Source organism: Taudactylus pleione, unplaced genomic scaffold, assembly GCF_031769625.1.
Source record: "Taudactylus pleione unplaced genomic scaffold, aTauple2 ptg001288l, whole genome shotgun sequence".
In the NCBI taxonomy this organism is placed as follows: Eukaryota; Metazoa; Chordata; class Amphibia; order Anura; family Myobatrachidae; genus Taudactylus; species Taudactylus pleione.
Genome location: NW_028285688.1, coordinates 1689419 through 1707745, shown reverse-complemented (window position 1 = coordinate 1707745; position 18327 = coordinate 1689419). Strand labels below are relative to the sequence as shown.

The 18327-nt window shown below is 35.1% G+C and overlaps 1 protein-coding gene across 6 annotated transcripts in view; it reads right to left on the bottom strand.

Moving 5' to 3' along the window:
• Positions 1–4679: 4679 nt before the first annotated feature.
• The window catches only part of ATP2B3 (ATPase plasma membrane Ca2+ transporting 3), a 364455-nt gene continuing 350807 nt past the window's right edge, over positions 4680–18327 (bottom strand). For 3 of the 6 annotated variants that reach the window (XM_088462922.1, XM_088462923.1, XM_088462924.1), the window contains 2 exons: positions 15655–15808; positions 7634–7748 (listed from right to left, as the gene is read on the bottom strand). In XM_088462922.1, coding sequence (XP_088319048.1) covers positions 7723–7748; positions 15655–15808 — 180 coding nt within the window. In that variant the 3' untranslated portion in view covers positions 7634–7722. Of the gene's footprint in view, positions 7749–15654; positions 15809–18327 lie in introns of all 6 variants that reach the window. The other 3 variants (XM_088462918.1, XM_088462919.1, XM_088462920.1) reach the window with 1 other exon arrangement.

Below are 18327 nucleotides of genomic sequence, written 5' to 3'. Positions count from 1 at the left end.
ATGTGTCAAAGTCAACAATCAAGAGAAGACTTCACAAGAGTGAATATAGAGGGTTCACCACAAGATGTAAACCATTGGTGAGCCTCAAAAACAGGAAGACCAGATTAGAGTTTGCCAAACAACATCTAAAAAAGCCATTACAGTTCTGGGACAACATCCTATGGACTGATGAGACAAACATCAACTTGTACCAGAGTGATGGGAAGAGAAGAGTATGGAGAAGGAAAGGAACTGCTCATGATCCAAAACAATACCACCTCATCAGTGAAGCATGGTGGTGGTAGTGTCATGGCGTGGGCATGTATGGCTGCCAATGGAACTGGTTCCCTTGTATTTATTGATGATGTGACTTCTGAAGTATTTTGGGCAATATTATATGCTCATATTTAGTCAAATGCTTCAGAACTCATTGGACGGCGCTTCACAGTGCAAATGGACAATGACTCAAAGCATACTGCAAAAGCAACCAAAGAGTTTTTTAAGGCTAAAAAGTGGAATGTTATGCAATGGCCAAGTCAATCCCCTGACCTGAATCCGATTGAGCATGCATTTCACTTGATGAAGACAAAACTGAAGGGAAAATGCCCCAAGAACAAGCAGGAACTGAAGACATTTGCAGTAGAGGCCTGGCAGAACATCACCAGGGATGAAACCCAGCATCTGGTGATGTCTATGCGTTCCAGACTACAGGCTGTAATTGCCTGCAAAGGATTTGCAACAAAGTATTAAAAAGTGAGCGTTAGATTTAGGATTGTTTAGTTTGTCCCATTACTTTTGGCCCCTTAAAAAGTGGGAGGCAAATATAGAAACCGTCGTAATTCCTACACCATTCCTTATTTTGATGTAATTACCCTCAAATTAAACCTGAAAGTCTGCAGCTAAAGCACATCTTGTTTGTTTAATTTCAAAGCCATTGTGGTGGTGAATAGAGGCCAAAATATGAAAATTCTGTCAATGTCCCAATATTTATGCACCTGACTGTATATGTTTTTTTTTTGTTTTACTATAACAGCTACATAATGAGAGTAAGGTGCAATCAGGGAGATTGGTGGACTTTTCAGGGAGTCAGGGAGATTGCTACTATTTCAGGGAGTCTCCCTGACAATCAGGGAGAGTTGTAAAGTATGGGGAAGGTTTGCTTTGCAAACAATATTGTCATTCATTTTGTATAAATGCACCACTCAATATTTTGCAAACACATAAAAGGGAAGTAAAAATTGGGTAGAGAGATATTGAAATAGTACACGCTTAAAGGGACATGTGGGAGGTAGGGGGTTTAAAGGAGAGATAATGTGATGTGTCAAAATGTTTTAAATAATTCCTCACCAAAGAGCATCTGCTTTCCAGTGCTATTATCTCTTGTGCAGTTGGTGATCGGCTCTGCAGTAATTTAAGTTATGATGGTAATGATAAGTTGTTCCATTGTAAGGGGTAAATTTACTAAGATGGGAGTTCTATTAAGAAGTGGTGTTGCCCATAGCAACCAGATTCTACTTCTCATTTATCTAGAAGATAATACCTGGAATCTGATTGGTTGCTATGGGCAACACCACTTCTTAATAGAACTCCCATCTTAGTAAATTTACCCCTATTAAGAAGTGATGTTGCCCATAGCAACCAATCAGATTCCAGGTATTATCTTCTAGAAGGTGCTAGATAAATGAGAAGTAGAATCTGATTTGTTGCTATCGGCAACATCACTTCTTAATAGAACTCCCGTCTTAGTAAATTTAACCCTAAGTGTCATCTTCACTCCATCATGCTTTCAGTATTAAATAGGGCTGCTTATAAATAGACACAAATTACCTTAATTATCTATGAACACCAGGCCAGGGCAGCCACTGGAACAGTTGCAGTTTTCAGTAAAAATGATGGCTGCATATGTACAAAAAACCCATAAAGACTGATGTACAGATGTGTCCACATACATCTATCCTCCGTGTGCTACAAGTCGCGTTACACAACGCGTGAGCACCGTGCAACTCTGTAGCGCCGAGCGTCTATATCCCTTCACATGTACCTTATTCACAAAGAGATGTGAATAGGACTCACAAGCTGCTTCTGCGGATTAAAAAGATGTGCGCCTGCCTATATTCTGTATGTGACTGCGAGTGTATCTGCATGCGGAATGCTACGTAGCGTCATACAGCCGCAGTCGCACGCAGAATATAGGCATGTGCATATCATTTTAATCAACATAAGCTGCTTGTGCGTCCGATCTGCTTTGCAAATAAGATGCATTTGAAGGGAAAAAGTTGCACGAAAAGACACTTGGGGCTACTGTGTCGCCCACGGCATGGCCTGGCTAGAAGGGCTATTTAATGCCCAAGGAGGCTAGGTGTATGTGGACACCTGTAAGAACTTGATGCAGAAGTCATGTTCAGAGTTCTTTTATTTTTGGAATATCAAAGAAGGATAAGCATGTGGATGTTCCCATTTAACTGGTAATAGGGATACAGTCAATATACCGACGGACGGGAAGCCGCTGTCTAAATCCTGACATGGGACTAAAGACAGGCGTCTAAATCCAGACGCCTATCTTTATGCCGACGACGGAAACCGACAGGACAGCTTCCCGAACGTAGGTAAGCGGGGACACTTAGTACTTAGCCGGCAGGGGGGGAGGGTTAGGTTGAGGCACCCCTGGGAGAGGGTTAGGCTAGGGGAAGGGGGGTTAGACACTACTGGGGGGAGTACAATGGGTCTTACCTACTGTAGGCGCTATTCAGTATTTAACTATTTAAGAACATATCAGAGGTTGCAGTTATTAAGTGAAACAAATATGACATTTATTCATCGTAGTAAAAAACGTGATAATAAAAAAACGTGATAATAAAATAACGTGATAATAAAAAAACGTGATAATAAAAAACATGTGAAGACGTATGAAAACATGAAACATTTACCATACAAAATCATGAATGGGGGTGGGTACCCAAGGGTTATGGGTTTGGTCCAAAAATTCTTGGGGTTGGGAATGGTGGACAAACGCCCCGACAGACCGAGTTTCATGTTTTCATAAGTCTACACATGTTTTTTACTATGATAAATAAATGTCATATTTGTTTCACTTAATAACTGGAACCTCTCATATGTTCTCATATGGTTAAATACTGAATAGCGCCTACAGTAGGTAAGACCCATTTTATTGCCATTTACTTCAATTTTCCTACTAGAAAAACTCATTACCCACCAGGCCTGCTTACATTCAGGGTCACATATACCCACAACACCACTGGGGGGAGGTTAGGGTTAGCCACCCCCCCAGGAGGGTTAGGTTTAGGCACCCCACGAGCGGACTTAGGGTTAGGTACCCCCAAGGAAAGGTTAGGTTGGGGAAAAGGGTAGGGTTAGATGACTTACCTGCGCGTCGGGATTCTGCTTCTGTCGGGCTTCCACTGTCGGTATTTCTTTCATACCCAACCACAGAATACTCTTTGTCTGGTGCATTGAAGGGATCTATCTCTTAGTTAAAAAAATAAAATCCTATACACATCCCACCATGAAGTGTTGTTTGTAATGCCTTTGAGGACTTTGAGATCAAATCTGAACCTTACATGTCCAGCAACGGCAATAATGCTACCTGCAGTTTTAGCTGACAGATTTCTTAAACTGTTACATTGCTAATAAAGTTTTCATTACTTTTTTTGTGTTTATGAAAACACATGTATTTTAGTGTCTAAATGCTGGTCCAACTGTATTTGTGTTTTCAACCAATGTTTTATTTGTCAAACGACAGACAAGAAAATTTTGAGAATGTGCTACTGTAGATTTCTGACTACTAAACTCTTCTGTGGAATGCATTCGCAAACATACTGTACATTATCAGCAGCTGTTGTGCTTTATCGTGTGTTAGGACACATTTTTGTGGCTGTCATATCCTAATGTATTGTGCAGTATGAATCTAGCTGGGTAATCTTCATGAGGGAAACTTAAGTAGTTCACAAAATAAATGAGCGTTAATTTCATAAAATTTGTGGGTTATACTACTCTCGAAGTTGCAGTTGTCTAATATTTTCTGCCGAAGTCACTAAATATATCTGCAAAGGATTTATATCTTCTTTGAGTGCAACCATTTTGATAATGCACTTAATTGTTATGTACAATTGCTCAAGGTTAAGCAAGTAAAATTATTGATATGTATTTGTATTTGGTAACCCGGATGGACTGGCCAGCTCAGAGTCCAGATCTTAACCCCACTGAGAACCTCTGGGATGGATTGGAGTGACGGTGCATTCTAGGCTGACTCAACCTTCTTCAGTGTCACAGTTGGTCACTGTACTTAAGGAGCAAAGGCAAAACATACCGCCTGCTATTGTCCAGGTGTCTGCAGTAATCACTGCACGTGGTGAACCTACAAAGTACTTACGTTAATAAAGTCTTGTTGATCTATTTGCGGTCAGTGTCCAATCACTTTTGTCTACATACTGTGTGTATGTATGTGTATATATATATATATATATATATATATATATAAAAATGTGCCTCTCCAAGACTCCCTTTGACTCCTGAGAAGGATTTTTCCCATTATATATCCAACCATATTTATAGTAACCAGTCCTTGTCCATTACATTGGAAATAGGCATATTTATACTGCTACTGTATATTTCATGACCACAAAACATCATGTTTGTATGTAGTGTTGAAACGAACAAATCACACATTATCAAAACTGAGCTTGTAGAATAGTTTCATATTTTTCTTTATACAGACAGCGTTTTTGCCTATTTAAATTTGAAATTTCGATACAGACTTGTTTATACTATACAGGGTGTTTGTTCTTTCATATATAACTTTTTTTTTTTATAACAGGCAGGTAAAATTTTAACATTATGTAGCAATTTGAACAAAATCAGCCATTCAATACAGTATATGCTTCAGGGAGGCCTCCCAATATGAGTTTTTAAGCCCCACCCTGAAAAATGTACAAGCATTTCTCTTTATTAAAAAATAAAATAAAAAGACAGCATTAACATATTGCACTGCTCCCAACCCCCACCTATATCCTCACCCAATAAAATAATAAGCAAAGCACACTTACGTTTGGCAGATTTATACAGCAGTAGTGGCTTTTTGTTATAATTTTTTTGTGTTTTTTTTTCTTTTTTTGGTTTTTAAATATATAATTCTTTGTATCATTTGTTCTATCAATATATCTACAATATTGAATGAAAAGAAGCCTGCAAATGAACAATATTACACATTTTATATATTTTGTTTCAAATTAAACACCACTTTCTTTGTTTTTAAATATCTTTTGTTACACTCGTATGCTGAAAGAAACAAAGTTGCATCTTTTTACTTTGTTTTTGATTTTGCTCTTTTTTTCAGGTTTTTATTATGGTATTAAGCATTTACTTCATTGCAAACTTTCAACATAAATAAATGGCTTGAACCATCTAGAGCTGGTAGTTCTGAGTGTCACCATGGGTATTGCACAGATGTTAAAATTAAAAAAAATCTTTAAAAGGATCCTGTCGTGATTTATAATAAAAAAAAATACATGTTTTTGTAAATCAATTGAGTGTACCGGATATATTGCTCCTATAATGCTACAGAAACTGACTTTTTTCATTCACCTTGCATGAATTAGCAACTGCGAATAAAATTCTATGTTTTGTGCAATAACCCCGGAGCAGAAAAAAAAAAGAAAGCTGGCATTTAAATTGCAGGATTTCCCATGGCTTATATTTAATGAAAAAGTGATTTTTCAGTTCTAGGAGGCATCCTTAAAAAACACCAGGGCTGGAGGCTTTGCCTTAATTTCGCTAGCTCTCAAGCAGCACAAGTTCTTTTTAATTTCAAAGCACTTAACAACAGTCCGCTATTTATGACCATTGATCACATCAGCTGGAATTCCAATGGGTGTTTGGCAGGATGCTGTACCTTGCAGGACAATCTCTCCAGTTTGCACATTGTTCCTTCAACTGTATCACTGTCTCCAATGTTGCTTGTTTCCGTATTTCATCTTTATTAATTGCAATTAAATTACCTTTATCTTGTGGGAGTTTTTACTGTATATTGCAAAATATTTTAATTGCAACAAAAATACTATGTAATTGTAGCAACACAATGCATAGAAGGGAATCCTAGGGTGATATATTGGTATTTTGTTATTGCAGTGGTCTTCTACCTCCAGACAACTAGGCACACAGATCTTATGTACTTTCTTACCCAATGAAAGCAGATTATTCATGCAGAAAAAATAGGTTTGAATAGACACGTATGTAAATAAGAAAAATGCATTTTTGAAGCAAATGGTTCAGGGACAGTATAAAATTATTTTTGTTATTAAAAAAAAGAGTAGCAGAGATGTAAAAATGCATGCAGTGTACTGTAATAATACTAATAAGACTCTCATATTTACTCTGCTATAATATATAGTCTAATCTTGACTATGTCATGCTTTTTTAAAATGAATACACAAAAGTGCCCTTAAATTGGTTTTATAGACAATTCTGCTATATATTTGCAGAGCTAAACGTGATTATCCTGTTTTTTGGAGGTTTTTTTAGAGAAAAATGTTTAGATTTTATATGTCTACTAGATTAGAGCTGTTTCTCTCCTAGTAAATCCAATCTCTTAAATTTTTTACCAATAATTTGCGAGATTTGTTTAACAAAAAAAGTGTATGTAACTAAAGATGTTGCAGGATGTCCTTAAAAAAGTATTATGTAGCTAATTAATAATTTAATTTGCTACATTCTTCATACAGAGGTTAACTATCTGACTAAAAAATAAGAAGTAATGTTTTGCACTTTCCAATCTTACAAAAAAAATTAAGACGTTTGCAAAATTTCTGAAAGACTTCACAGCATAAATTAAAAAAAAAATGGCAACATTGGTTTAAGAAAATAAAGGACTTGAACAATTTTAATCTACCTTTTACATTTGAGATTTTCCCGAAAGCCACATATGTTTTCCAGCTCTAACTGTGCAGGCTTAAAATTCTACATAATTATTTGCTCCTGTTAAAAGCCAGTAGAAAACCTCACATAAGCATGATGAGAATTGTATTACTTACAGCCACTTTTAAAAGGCTGGACAGGACATTATTTCCAAAACAATGTCCAAGTGGAGCAATAATACCTTCACTAATATTTTTTGTGTTCGATTTACTGAAGGCTTTACAGGACTGAGATCTTGCTTCTGACTGCAAAATATGAAGCAATGGATCAGCATTGATGCGTAAGATCACCCCCGAATAGTATTGAACCTTTTTCCTTTTGTTTGCGAGTATACAAATAAATAAAAGGGTTATTCATACATTTTGGTCTATGTTAACCTTTAGTGTTTTTTACTTTTTGTGATGTAAAGTTCTAAGCTATTTCAGCAGTAAATTTTGGCTTTGCTGTCACAGCAGCAAATGTGAAAGTCCCGCTGTCTTGTTGTTGTCACGGTTTCTGAAGACTAATTTGGTATTCTGTTAGAGAGAAGTCTCCACGCTGTGCAAAGGACTTTCAGGATTGGAAGAGGCAGCTGACCTGCTGGTGTCTGTGGTTAGGTAAATGCCACTATCAATGGCATTGTTGTTCTTGTTTGGAGACGGGGGAGGAATGGACCACAGCACCTTGCCTGGAGGCTCCTCACTATCTTCCACATCTGTGTCGTCAATGAGGGGGATATTATGGATATAATCGTTGATCAGAAACTCAGGTGTTGTCATGAAATTGTGAATGGAGGTCTTGGATTCAGGTTTCTCTAGGCCTTCGTAGAGGGAACTACGGAATGCTTTCACCACCCGGATCTAAAAGGATTGGGTTAAATGCAAAAGGAAAACCCAATGACAAGACATGGGATAACAGGATGGAAGGAAGTAAATGGTAGAAGGGTTTGAAGGGGAAGCAAAGAAAGAAAGTAGTGTTAGTTTTTGTTTGAAGTTGATAACATTTTTTCAGTCCACATTAATACCTGCTAGCTTGTTCATATAGTGGAGATCATTCTATTTGATTTATTATATATATATATGTACAGTATCTTTTGAATCTATTTTTTTAAGCTCAACATATAAAGGAAACAATATTTTATTTACAATGAATACTTTTTTATTATTTTACATTTCCTTACTAAATGAACAAACTGAAATACCTAGTATATTATTGTGGTCTGAAATTTTTATTAAAATATAAGTTTGGCATGAATATTTGAATATTTAAATAATAAAATGCATATGACAAAAAACATGTAGAGATTTAAATATAAGTTATATATTTAAATGTAATAAATTAAAATAAAATGGAACAAACAAATCTTGAGACAAGACTAAATAGAATGTAACAAATAGAGAAATGCTGCATTAATATACTACTTTTATAAAACATACATTCACTATGTGACACCTTACAAATGCAGAAGCAGTGAAATGCAATCTACTCATTATAAAAAACTGCAGTAGTGCAGAAAAAAATTAGATGGAGATAGACATGTTACAAAGAAAACATTTTATTCATTGCTTTGCCTTTTTGTCTGCATATTTAAATAAAACTGTTTTAATAATTGGATTTAGTAATTTGTTTATGTTTAAATAATGTATAAATTGGTACCTGTTTATTTAATGTTTTATTTGTGTTCTCAAAATAATCACTCCAAAGGGGAGGGAAGATTTTTTTTTGTACTAATTTCTTTGTAAGTTTTTATCTATGCATTGCTCTTTGATTTGTTATCTATAATATTCCTCTAGAACAGTGGTTCTCAAACTCGGTCCTCAGGACCCCACACAGGTCACGTTTGCCAGGTCACCCAGCAGGTGCACAGGTGTATTCATTACTCACTGATACATTTTAATAGATCTACAGGTGGAGCTAATTATTTCACTTGTGATTCTGTGGGGAGACCTGGAAAACATGCACTGTTTGGGGTCCTGAGGACTGAGTTTGAGAACATGTGCTCTACAACTTAAACAAATTATGATAAATTTAATATTTGCTAATTCCCTTATTAGGTGAGCTTCACAGTTTAAAATATGTTATGGTTTATAAAGATGCTTTTCATTAATCTGCTTTTAGAACTTTAGGGCTTATTAGCAATAATAACAACAACAACATCTTACCCAACACACTATGTGCTTTATTTTTAAAATAATATGTATATTATATGTGTGTGTATATATATATATATATATATATATAAAATTCTACTGTTAGACTTTATGCATACTAAATCTTACAATATTTCTTTTGATTTCCAATTTGTCACATTAATGGAAAATCAATAAGGAAATGCAACTTGATATTCTTTAAACAGCAATTATTGGGCTTAGGGTTTTTACTACATTTTGCTTGTGTTTTTTTAAAAATGTGTAAAATGCATGTAAATAGGTTTGACACTACACTGTGGTAAGTTTTTGCTATATAACTTGTTCCGATTCCATACTAATAATCACCTCAGCCTACGAACAGTAATAAAAAAATTATCAAATGTGAATTGTATGTATTTTAGATGTCTTTTTTTAATTATATATTTTTATCAAAGAGTTTTAAGACAGGCCAGTCTGTTACAGGTGTGTCCTCAAACACCTATCTTTTTGGCGTGAGATGCCTGGTATGACTTAGATGCTGTGCCACAGGTCGAGGTTCCCGTGCTTGTGTAGTTTTTACGGAATTTGCCTTAATCACATACAAATTTGCTTTTAATGTAGTAGGCTTAGTAATTTTGTTGCAAAGGAATTGGTATAAAATCACAGATTAAGCATAAGAAGCGTGGCACGAGGCATAGCTAGGGTCACTTGTATCAGACCTCTGTCTTTTGCTTTTACCCAGATTCCTTATTTTTTCCTGAATTTTGCATCTTAATTAGTTTATAGAGTACTAAGTACTAGTATTTGAGATTAGTACTAAGGATTAGTATTTGGCCAAAATGGAATTGATACAAAGTTGCAGATTAAAACATTTTTTTTAAAAAGTTGCATAACACATTTAGATATGTTCATTCAAATCTTATTTAACCATTTAATAATGGAATAATTAATCATTTCAGTTCCATTTAACAGTCATACTATATTTATACAGTAATAAATTATGTATTTTTAAATTTTTTCAACTGAAAGTGATTTTATTAATACCTACAAATATGGTTATTTGCCAGGTCAAATACCTTAAAGGCCTTAAAGGTTTCATTGTTATACATTATTTAAATTCTGCATTTCTATTATTGAAATGTCAGTTTTCTCTGACTGATTCAATCAAGATCAATTTTTTTTCGAAATCAATTGTGCAATTTTTCACATTTTTGGAAAATGTATTATATGATAATAAATACATTTTGGAATACAATAAGCCATATATATTAGCTCATTTTATTACAAAAGCTTGCATTATTTTTTTTTTTAAATTAATTTGTAAATTATGTTTAAATTATAGAATGTTACGTATATTAAAAAATGTCTATCTTTGCATATTCTAGGCAAAACATTTATCAAGGCATAGCCTTGGTTCTAGACAACTTTGGACACTGCAGCTGTTGCTCAAAATGCTGGGAGGGGTATGGCTGAACTACAGCTTGAGTGCCAAAAATTGACTTTCATTTTGGTAAGCTATTTTCTGTGCAGGCTTCTTCAGCAATGCAGAACTGTGTATCACTACATTCCAAATAAAACATGCTGTTGAAAATACAAATCAAGAGCAGATGTGGACAGCATGAAGAGCCAAAGAATGCTTTAAAATAACCGTTAAGATGAAATAACAGGAAATAAAATCAAGCTCTGAATAATGGAAACGCAACTCATGCTGCAATTGAAACCCAAAGGAAAGAACAAAAAGGGAAAAATATAAAAATATTCTATCATGACTGTGTTCGGCGTGACTTGTAAAAATAAAACAACACAAAGAGACTCAGCCCACACAGTGATACAGCCTTGACTTTACGGAGTTGGTGCTCCAATTCAATCATGCATTCTAGGCACAGTAAACATTCGAGTATTAAAGCCCATCGTTGCTGTATAAAGGGACTAGCTTTGATTGACCAGCCTTTTGTGGAACAAGGATTGTAGCATGCAAGGATGTTTTGTGTTCTTCCATGCCTCAGGGTGGGAAGAAATGGAGATGAGGTAAGGGGCTTGGGAGGAAAGCCAATGGAACACAGAATGAACACACCTAGATTTGCCAGATAAGTGATGATAATGGCATGTCGCAAGGCTACAAGCATAGCTTTCATTTATTTATATATTTTTTTTATTGTGAATGTATGTCTTCAGATCAAGTTTTCTTTGCACACCCCCATTATTTTTTTTTACTTTTCTGAATATTTAATAATTGGGAACTTTAGTTTAGACAAGTCCCCGGTTTGTATGGTTAGCAAGACATGAGCGGTACTGACCCACTGTGCTAGAATAATGCCACCTGCTATATAATGGGCACTGCCACCCTATACTAAATAATTTTTAAAAATTAAATTGCTAAAAAGTCTAACTGTAAAAGTGGTTCTGTCTATAGTTATCGATGTATCAAACATGGCAGCTTCTGAAACAATGTGATAAATTTAGATTTTTATTAGATTGCTAGGCCTTTTCGTGGCTTCACAGCAATCTTTATAGTTGATGCAAAAAATACTAATAATGTTGTAGAGGGGTTGTTTTTAGATATAATCTTTAGCAAGCTCCATGAAAAGGTCTTATATATTCAATATACAAAGTTTTGATATATTGTAGGATATGATGGCATTCAAAGAAATATATGCAAATGTCTTGATGAGAGAAACAGGCTAAAAAAGATTAACAAAGAAAGTGCTTTTAATGATGAAAATAGAATGGTAAAAAAAATAAGAAAAAAAGAAAGAAAATAGGGGGAAAAAGCATTTCTTGTAGAACAAGTTCCATCTAGAGAAGACCTGAGTCCACCAATCCATGGGATAACTGAAATTCTGAGGGAGAAAAAGCTTGCTTTGTGAAGTAAAATCTGATAATGAAATGCAAAGAAATCTGGGAGCCCTTGGTCAAGATTTCATTTCAGGCTTCACTTGAAAATTTGACTATATGATATTTATTTTTTAAACTTACTGAAAATTCAAAACCTGACACAATTTTAAAGTTCTTTCTTGTATAAAAAAGGTTAAAATGCATTATAATCTATAGTCCCAGCAGGCATTATCTTTTTATAACAGCTAGAGTGCAATAGTTTAGCAAATCCTTACTTAAAGCAGCTATGTACCAAATTTAATGTCTTTATTTAAAAAGTATATTTAGAATTTTTAAATCCTTATTTTTTTTGTTTAACAAGATTAATAAAATATGTAAAAATAGCACTATTTTGAACATGGTAAATATATTTAAGTTATAGGTGCATAGGACAGATACAGCACCTACTTTTAGTTTGTTAAAAATAAGTTTTAACACTTTGTATTATTAAATTGAATAAAAATTATAAAGTAGATTGAAAGCAAACCTATTTAAAAGGAGTGAATTAGGGGTGCTGTCTGTTTGTGTAACCAGGGAAATGTTCAAGGAAAAATACTTCTCTTCTGACGTTTTTCCTTGTATTGTTGTGATTCTACTTGATGTCTTTCTTAATGTTCACCCAACCCGAGTTGTTCATACATATATGAAAATAAACATAATACAAAAAATGTGTAGTTTCTTTCAGGTAAAACCAACTTCCTATTTGTTAAGACAAATGTTCAGGGTTGATAAAGAGATTCTTTGATCTCGAAACGCATTGGTCCTGGAGGCTCCACAGGATAGGTACCCTGCACTGACACTTGGGATAAGAGGTCCTAGATTTCTTAGCAGCCGGAACCTAAAGATACCATAATGTGGTTTACTACGCATTGCACAGTGTCAGTATGGGTACGCATAATTCAGTATCTCACCCCACGTGGATTAAGTTCTTTCCTGTGTATTAGAAATGATATCCATAAGAGCACAAATAAACCTTTACAAGCTTTCACCTGCACCACATCTATGTAAGTCAGGTGTGTGATTTTCGAAAATAAAGGACTTCTTGGGTTACACACGAATTCCTTTTCCCCCAAAGATATCGTGGGCTTTGGCTCGCACCTTATGTGTGTAAGTAAGGTGCGTCGTGTACCACTTAATGTGGATATATATAACCGCTCATTTTCTCATGAAGCGAATAATGTGTATACATCAGATACACGTATTCACCAGGGGGTTAATAGAGCTTTAAATTGTCCCCTGAACATTTGTCTTAACAAACAGGAAGTTGGTTTTACCTGAAAGAAACTACACATTTTTTGATGAACATTACATTTCCCTGGTTACACAAACAGACAGCGCACCTAATTCACTCCTATTCTATGCTATTTTGAATTTCTAACAGACCTACAGGGATAGGTCTTTTTTTGGTGTGGATCGGCTGACGTCTGCGTGCAGCGCCATTCTCCTAACATTTTTTTCACACTCTTTAAAAGATTTCTATTCTCATACACACAGTACCGATTTATTGCTAGTATCCCCACTGGCCTTTAATCTAAGCAACTCATGGGATAGCTTGATTATAGGCCCAATGCTTTCTCAGTCTCCCAAATTTAGGAGACACAAGCCAGCATGGAAATCATAGGGTTAGTAGTTTATTTCATACGTTAATATGCAGCAAGAGATAGTAATTAGCAGTGCAGTATTTCTCATTATATATTACATGAAATACACCCACAGATTTATTTAAATTCTAGTTTTATATTTCTTCTTACTTTATCACTATAATGTGAATGTTAAATATTATAATGAAAGACCTGTCAAAATAAATGTTTCAGTTAGTATGTACTGTAGTAGACTAATCAGATATGTTAAGAAGGAAACAACCTAATATATGATATTTGCTTTAATAGTACTAACAGTGTTAATGAAAAGTATATGGCATCTATCTACTGGATGTTATAGATTTCCTAATCATAATAAAAAATGATCAGCCTGTAATTTGGGCTAAAAAGATTTTTCTTTCAATTGAATTTAAGTTGGGATTGTAAAAAAATGTAATAAAAAATTTCATAGCAAGTTAGGAAAAAAAGTCTGAAATGATAAGTCAACTAAAAGGGCTCCTTTATAAAGATGGCTCCCAAGGAATCCTGATGGGAAAGAAAGTTAGTTAATGGTTTTCTGCCAGTGTGAACATTCAGTGTTGTTAACGGCAAGTAGGAGATGTATATCCTAAGCTGCAAAATCAAGAAAAAAAATGAAGTAATGTTTAAATGTCAGCATTCACTTTGGGCCCATACTCGAAGGTTTACTCTTTCAAGAGTCTCTCGGGAATTGCCACAATCTTTGCCATATTCTCTTTTTGTGTGTGTGTGTTTTTTTTCCTTTGCAGCGTTTGATTTATTTTAAGCTGTTATATAGTCATGACTGAGACACTGTGTATTTGACTCACCATTTTGTAAGTGATTTAATTTTTATGTTTAGAAAGTTTTTCCATGGGAAGAAAATGTAAATTTTCATATACACAAAACACAATGTCATGAAAGAAGGACAAGTTATTTGATGTGTTGCAACCATTTGACACTCGTATATATTTCCAATTTTTTTTAAGAACATAGAAAGTAAAAGTTATCAACCAACCACAAACACCAGAACTCTCTCAGAATATGGTTATATACTACTTAGGTATAAAATCTGAAATAAAATATTAAAACTGCAGTACAAGATAAATATAGAGCACTTGTAATTCCAATTAGATAACTTTCATACTAGTATATGTATAATATATATATATATATAAATATTTGGGTATCCTATTAAACATTTATCATTACAAGCAGTTCTTATTTACCAATATTAGATTTTTTTTAAATATTACATTTAATATTATGGTTATCAGCCTTCCACTAATAATGAATATAGCACAATTGTATTTCCTTTCAACTTGGTCCTGCTGTTTACTTTAAATGTAAAATGTGAATTACAGTGGATGCACGACAATGAAGGAAGGGAATGTAATAAAGCCTGGCATATCACTAGTAAAACAATGCCAAGGATGGTACACCATCACAATTCAAATTTTTCTACATATTAAATGTTTTAATTAACTTTCATAATGTTTAAATTATCATGTGTGTGTTTGTTACAATTACAAATGACAATGTCCATTTCCTGATGGTGCGATGCTCTAATAATGTTTTGTGTGAAAAAATATATATTATTTTCTTTTCACTTGTCACAATGTAAAACTTTTTATGACATGGAAATGGCCTGAATCCCCCTCATAACACCTGCAATTCTGGGGTGCTGTTTTTTTTTCCAATAAAGTTAATTTTTTTATCCCTATTTTCCAAAATGTTCTCAATGTCATTGGCAACATGCATAATTAATTTACATGACTAGTGTTTGGTGTTACCTGGTACTACAGTTTTAATATACAGGTTAAAATGAAAACATATGGAAAAGAAAGCTGTACACAAGCAGGAGCAGCTATTTTGGTGGATAGCAAGAAAATAAAATCTGTTGCAAACATACAAACAAAGCTGAACTAAGTATCAAATAGAAGCATGGTACTATATGCACACCAAATACTAAAGAGTAAAGGAGAATATGGCTTTGGAAATTATACACCACCTTGACTGAAAGAGACCAGACAAAGCAATAAATAATAATAAAAAAAAGTCACAGTGAGCAGAAAATGCAAGACTGCAAAAAAGAAGATAAAATAACTTGTATAAGGTGGGTTTAAAAAAATGTTACTGATGAGCAGTAAGGAAATCGCACTCACTCCCAGCAGTGCTGGTGGCATTGGCAGCAGAGAGAATTACGTGAGTGGGAGTAGAAATATTTGTTACATCATGGAGTTGGCTGAGGACCGAGGAACGCCGACGCACAGCACCCTGAAATGAACCGCTTCTCTTGAAGGTACTCACTACCTCCATCTGTGGGAGAGAAAATGAGATAGTTTCTTTTTTTTTTTTTCTTTTTATTGTCATTTGTAACGATTCCTCCTTCAGTTGAAAAATAAGAGAACACCATTAGCTATGTAACAATCTATCTAATCTAGGCTGTGATTAGTGGTTACAAAGCCTGATGTGCTGTACCTGACGTCCACCAAACATGGATTGCTGGATGTATTCCTGATTTTATGGCTTATTTTAGGTTTTTGAATCACGTCACAAGCAAAATGTGTTTGCTGAAAAGATGCAACAAGCTCGACTAAGCCAAGCAATATTATTATTACTTTCTGTGAGGACCCTTTGTACACCATAACTATGTCACAGTATATTGTGAGCCTCCGAAGTGACACAAGATACAGTGCTTCAAGTATTACATATATTTGTAACTTTCAATGAATGGCTGTACAGTATGTGTAACCTATTAGGGCTAGATTTACCAAGCGTGACTTTTATATGTCACCAACTCTCTGTGATTTTGACCCTGATATTTAAAATGGTATTAATATTAAATAGATGGCACACTTTTGCATTTAATATTATTTAATATTTTACATTTCAGGCAACGAGGTTGGCATAACAGTTACCAATACTGCTTCGTGGTATTACGGTCATGGGTTTGATTCCCACCAAGGCCCTAACTGTGTGGAGTTTGCATGTTCTCCCTGTGTCTGCGTGGGTTTTCTCCGGGTTCTGTGGTTTTCTCCCACACTCTAAAAATATACTGGTAGGTTAACTGGATTTTGACAAATTATCCTTAGTGCAGAGGTTCCCAAACTCTGACCTAAAGGTACCCTAACAGTCCATGTTGAAAGGATATCCATGCTTGATCACAGGTGACTTAATTAGTACCAAATTGATTTAACCACCTGTACTCACCATGGATATCTCTAAAACCTGAATTGTTGTGGTACTTTGAGGACTGCATTTGGGAACCTCTGCCCTAGTGTGTATATGGGGTAGGGAATATAGATTGTAAGTGCCACTGGGACAGGGACTAATGTGAATGTCAACATATACTCTGTAAAGCGCTGCAGAATATGTGTGTGCTGTATATATAACTGTTAATAAATAATAATAAATAAGACCGATGAGAATTGGTGGCTTACAAAAGCTGCTGCCTAGGAAATCCTGCCCTTACGTTAACGCTGTTGAAAATACATGACAATATAACTTAAAAGCTCTCCCTAAGTCTTCTCATTGATTCCATATGGTTGTCTCAACTGGGCAGAGGCTCCCAAGCTCGGTCTGCAAGGCACCCTAACAGTCCAGGACCGAAATTGAGAGCCTGTGCAATGGAGTATTAAATGCTGAAAAAAGCATCCTTTCCTGCACTGAGGAGTCCTAACAATGATGAAATAGACTGTCTGTTGGTGGATTTTCTTTGCTTCACGGGAGCAGCGTCATTGTTTCACTGTGGCCAACTCAATTGTTGAATAACAGGAAAGCAATGTAAGTCAATTGTGCCTACAAATAAGGAATTCCCAATAGTCCTGGGAATGCAGCCAGTATGATGACACAATGCATGAAGTGCCTAATCTCGTAAAGGCTGGCTCACGTCATAAAAGAGCAAGGAGATGCACTTTAAATGGACACAAAATAATACTGTTGTCAATGCTCAATAATGGTTATCATCAGACACATACACCTGTGTAGTGACAATCATTTCCTAAAGGGAAACCCTCTCAAATAAAGCTCCTGATACTGTATTGAACTTTATCGCTACCATGCAACACATGTAATAAATAACTGCCCTTTGTATCTGTAACCATGAAGACAAAATTTGGACTGCACTGATAATGTTGAAAGCTCAATTCTCCAAAACCTAAACAGCAACAATGCATGTCAGAGTTTTCAAAAGGTAGTTTTAGGCACATGTCATATCTCAATTATCATGTGCTATTCCAGCAAGTTGTTTCACCATAATAATGATTTTATGTAGGCACCATCATGTTTGAGTATAATTGTTATCTAATGCATAAAGTGAGTGTACTCCCAGTGTTGTAAGATACAACACTACCTTATTACGAGTATATACGCTTGTGGCAAATAAATTATTTCCAGGTATCAGAAAGGATAAACCTTCTTTTTAACAGATGCACATGATAAGCACATTAATTATACACTGTATACACCCAGATTTTCAAACTGATCAGACAGATTGGACTGATCCGTCCGTACAACTTCTGACGTGTTCAGTGTCTGTGACATGTCCCATGTGTAGGCAAAACGACAGAAGATGTAAACATCACTTTGTTTCTTTGGTAAAACAGTCTGGAAATTAAAGGGAATCTATCACAACATTTTATACCCCATTTACAGTCCAACACAGCTTTAACAGCAAAGAGCTCTTTAAAACTTATAAAAACGCTAGCGTGGAATTGTTTTTTGTGATCAAGACCCTATGGCAGAGGATATGCAGTCTAGACAGCTGTTACTGAATCCTGTAGTTACTGAATCCTCTGGGCACCAGCGGATACAAACTGTTGCTCACCATCAGGATA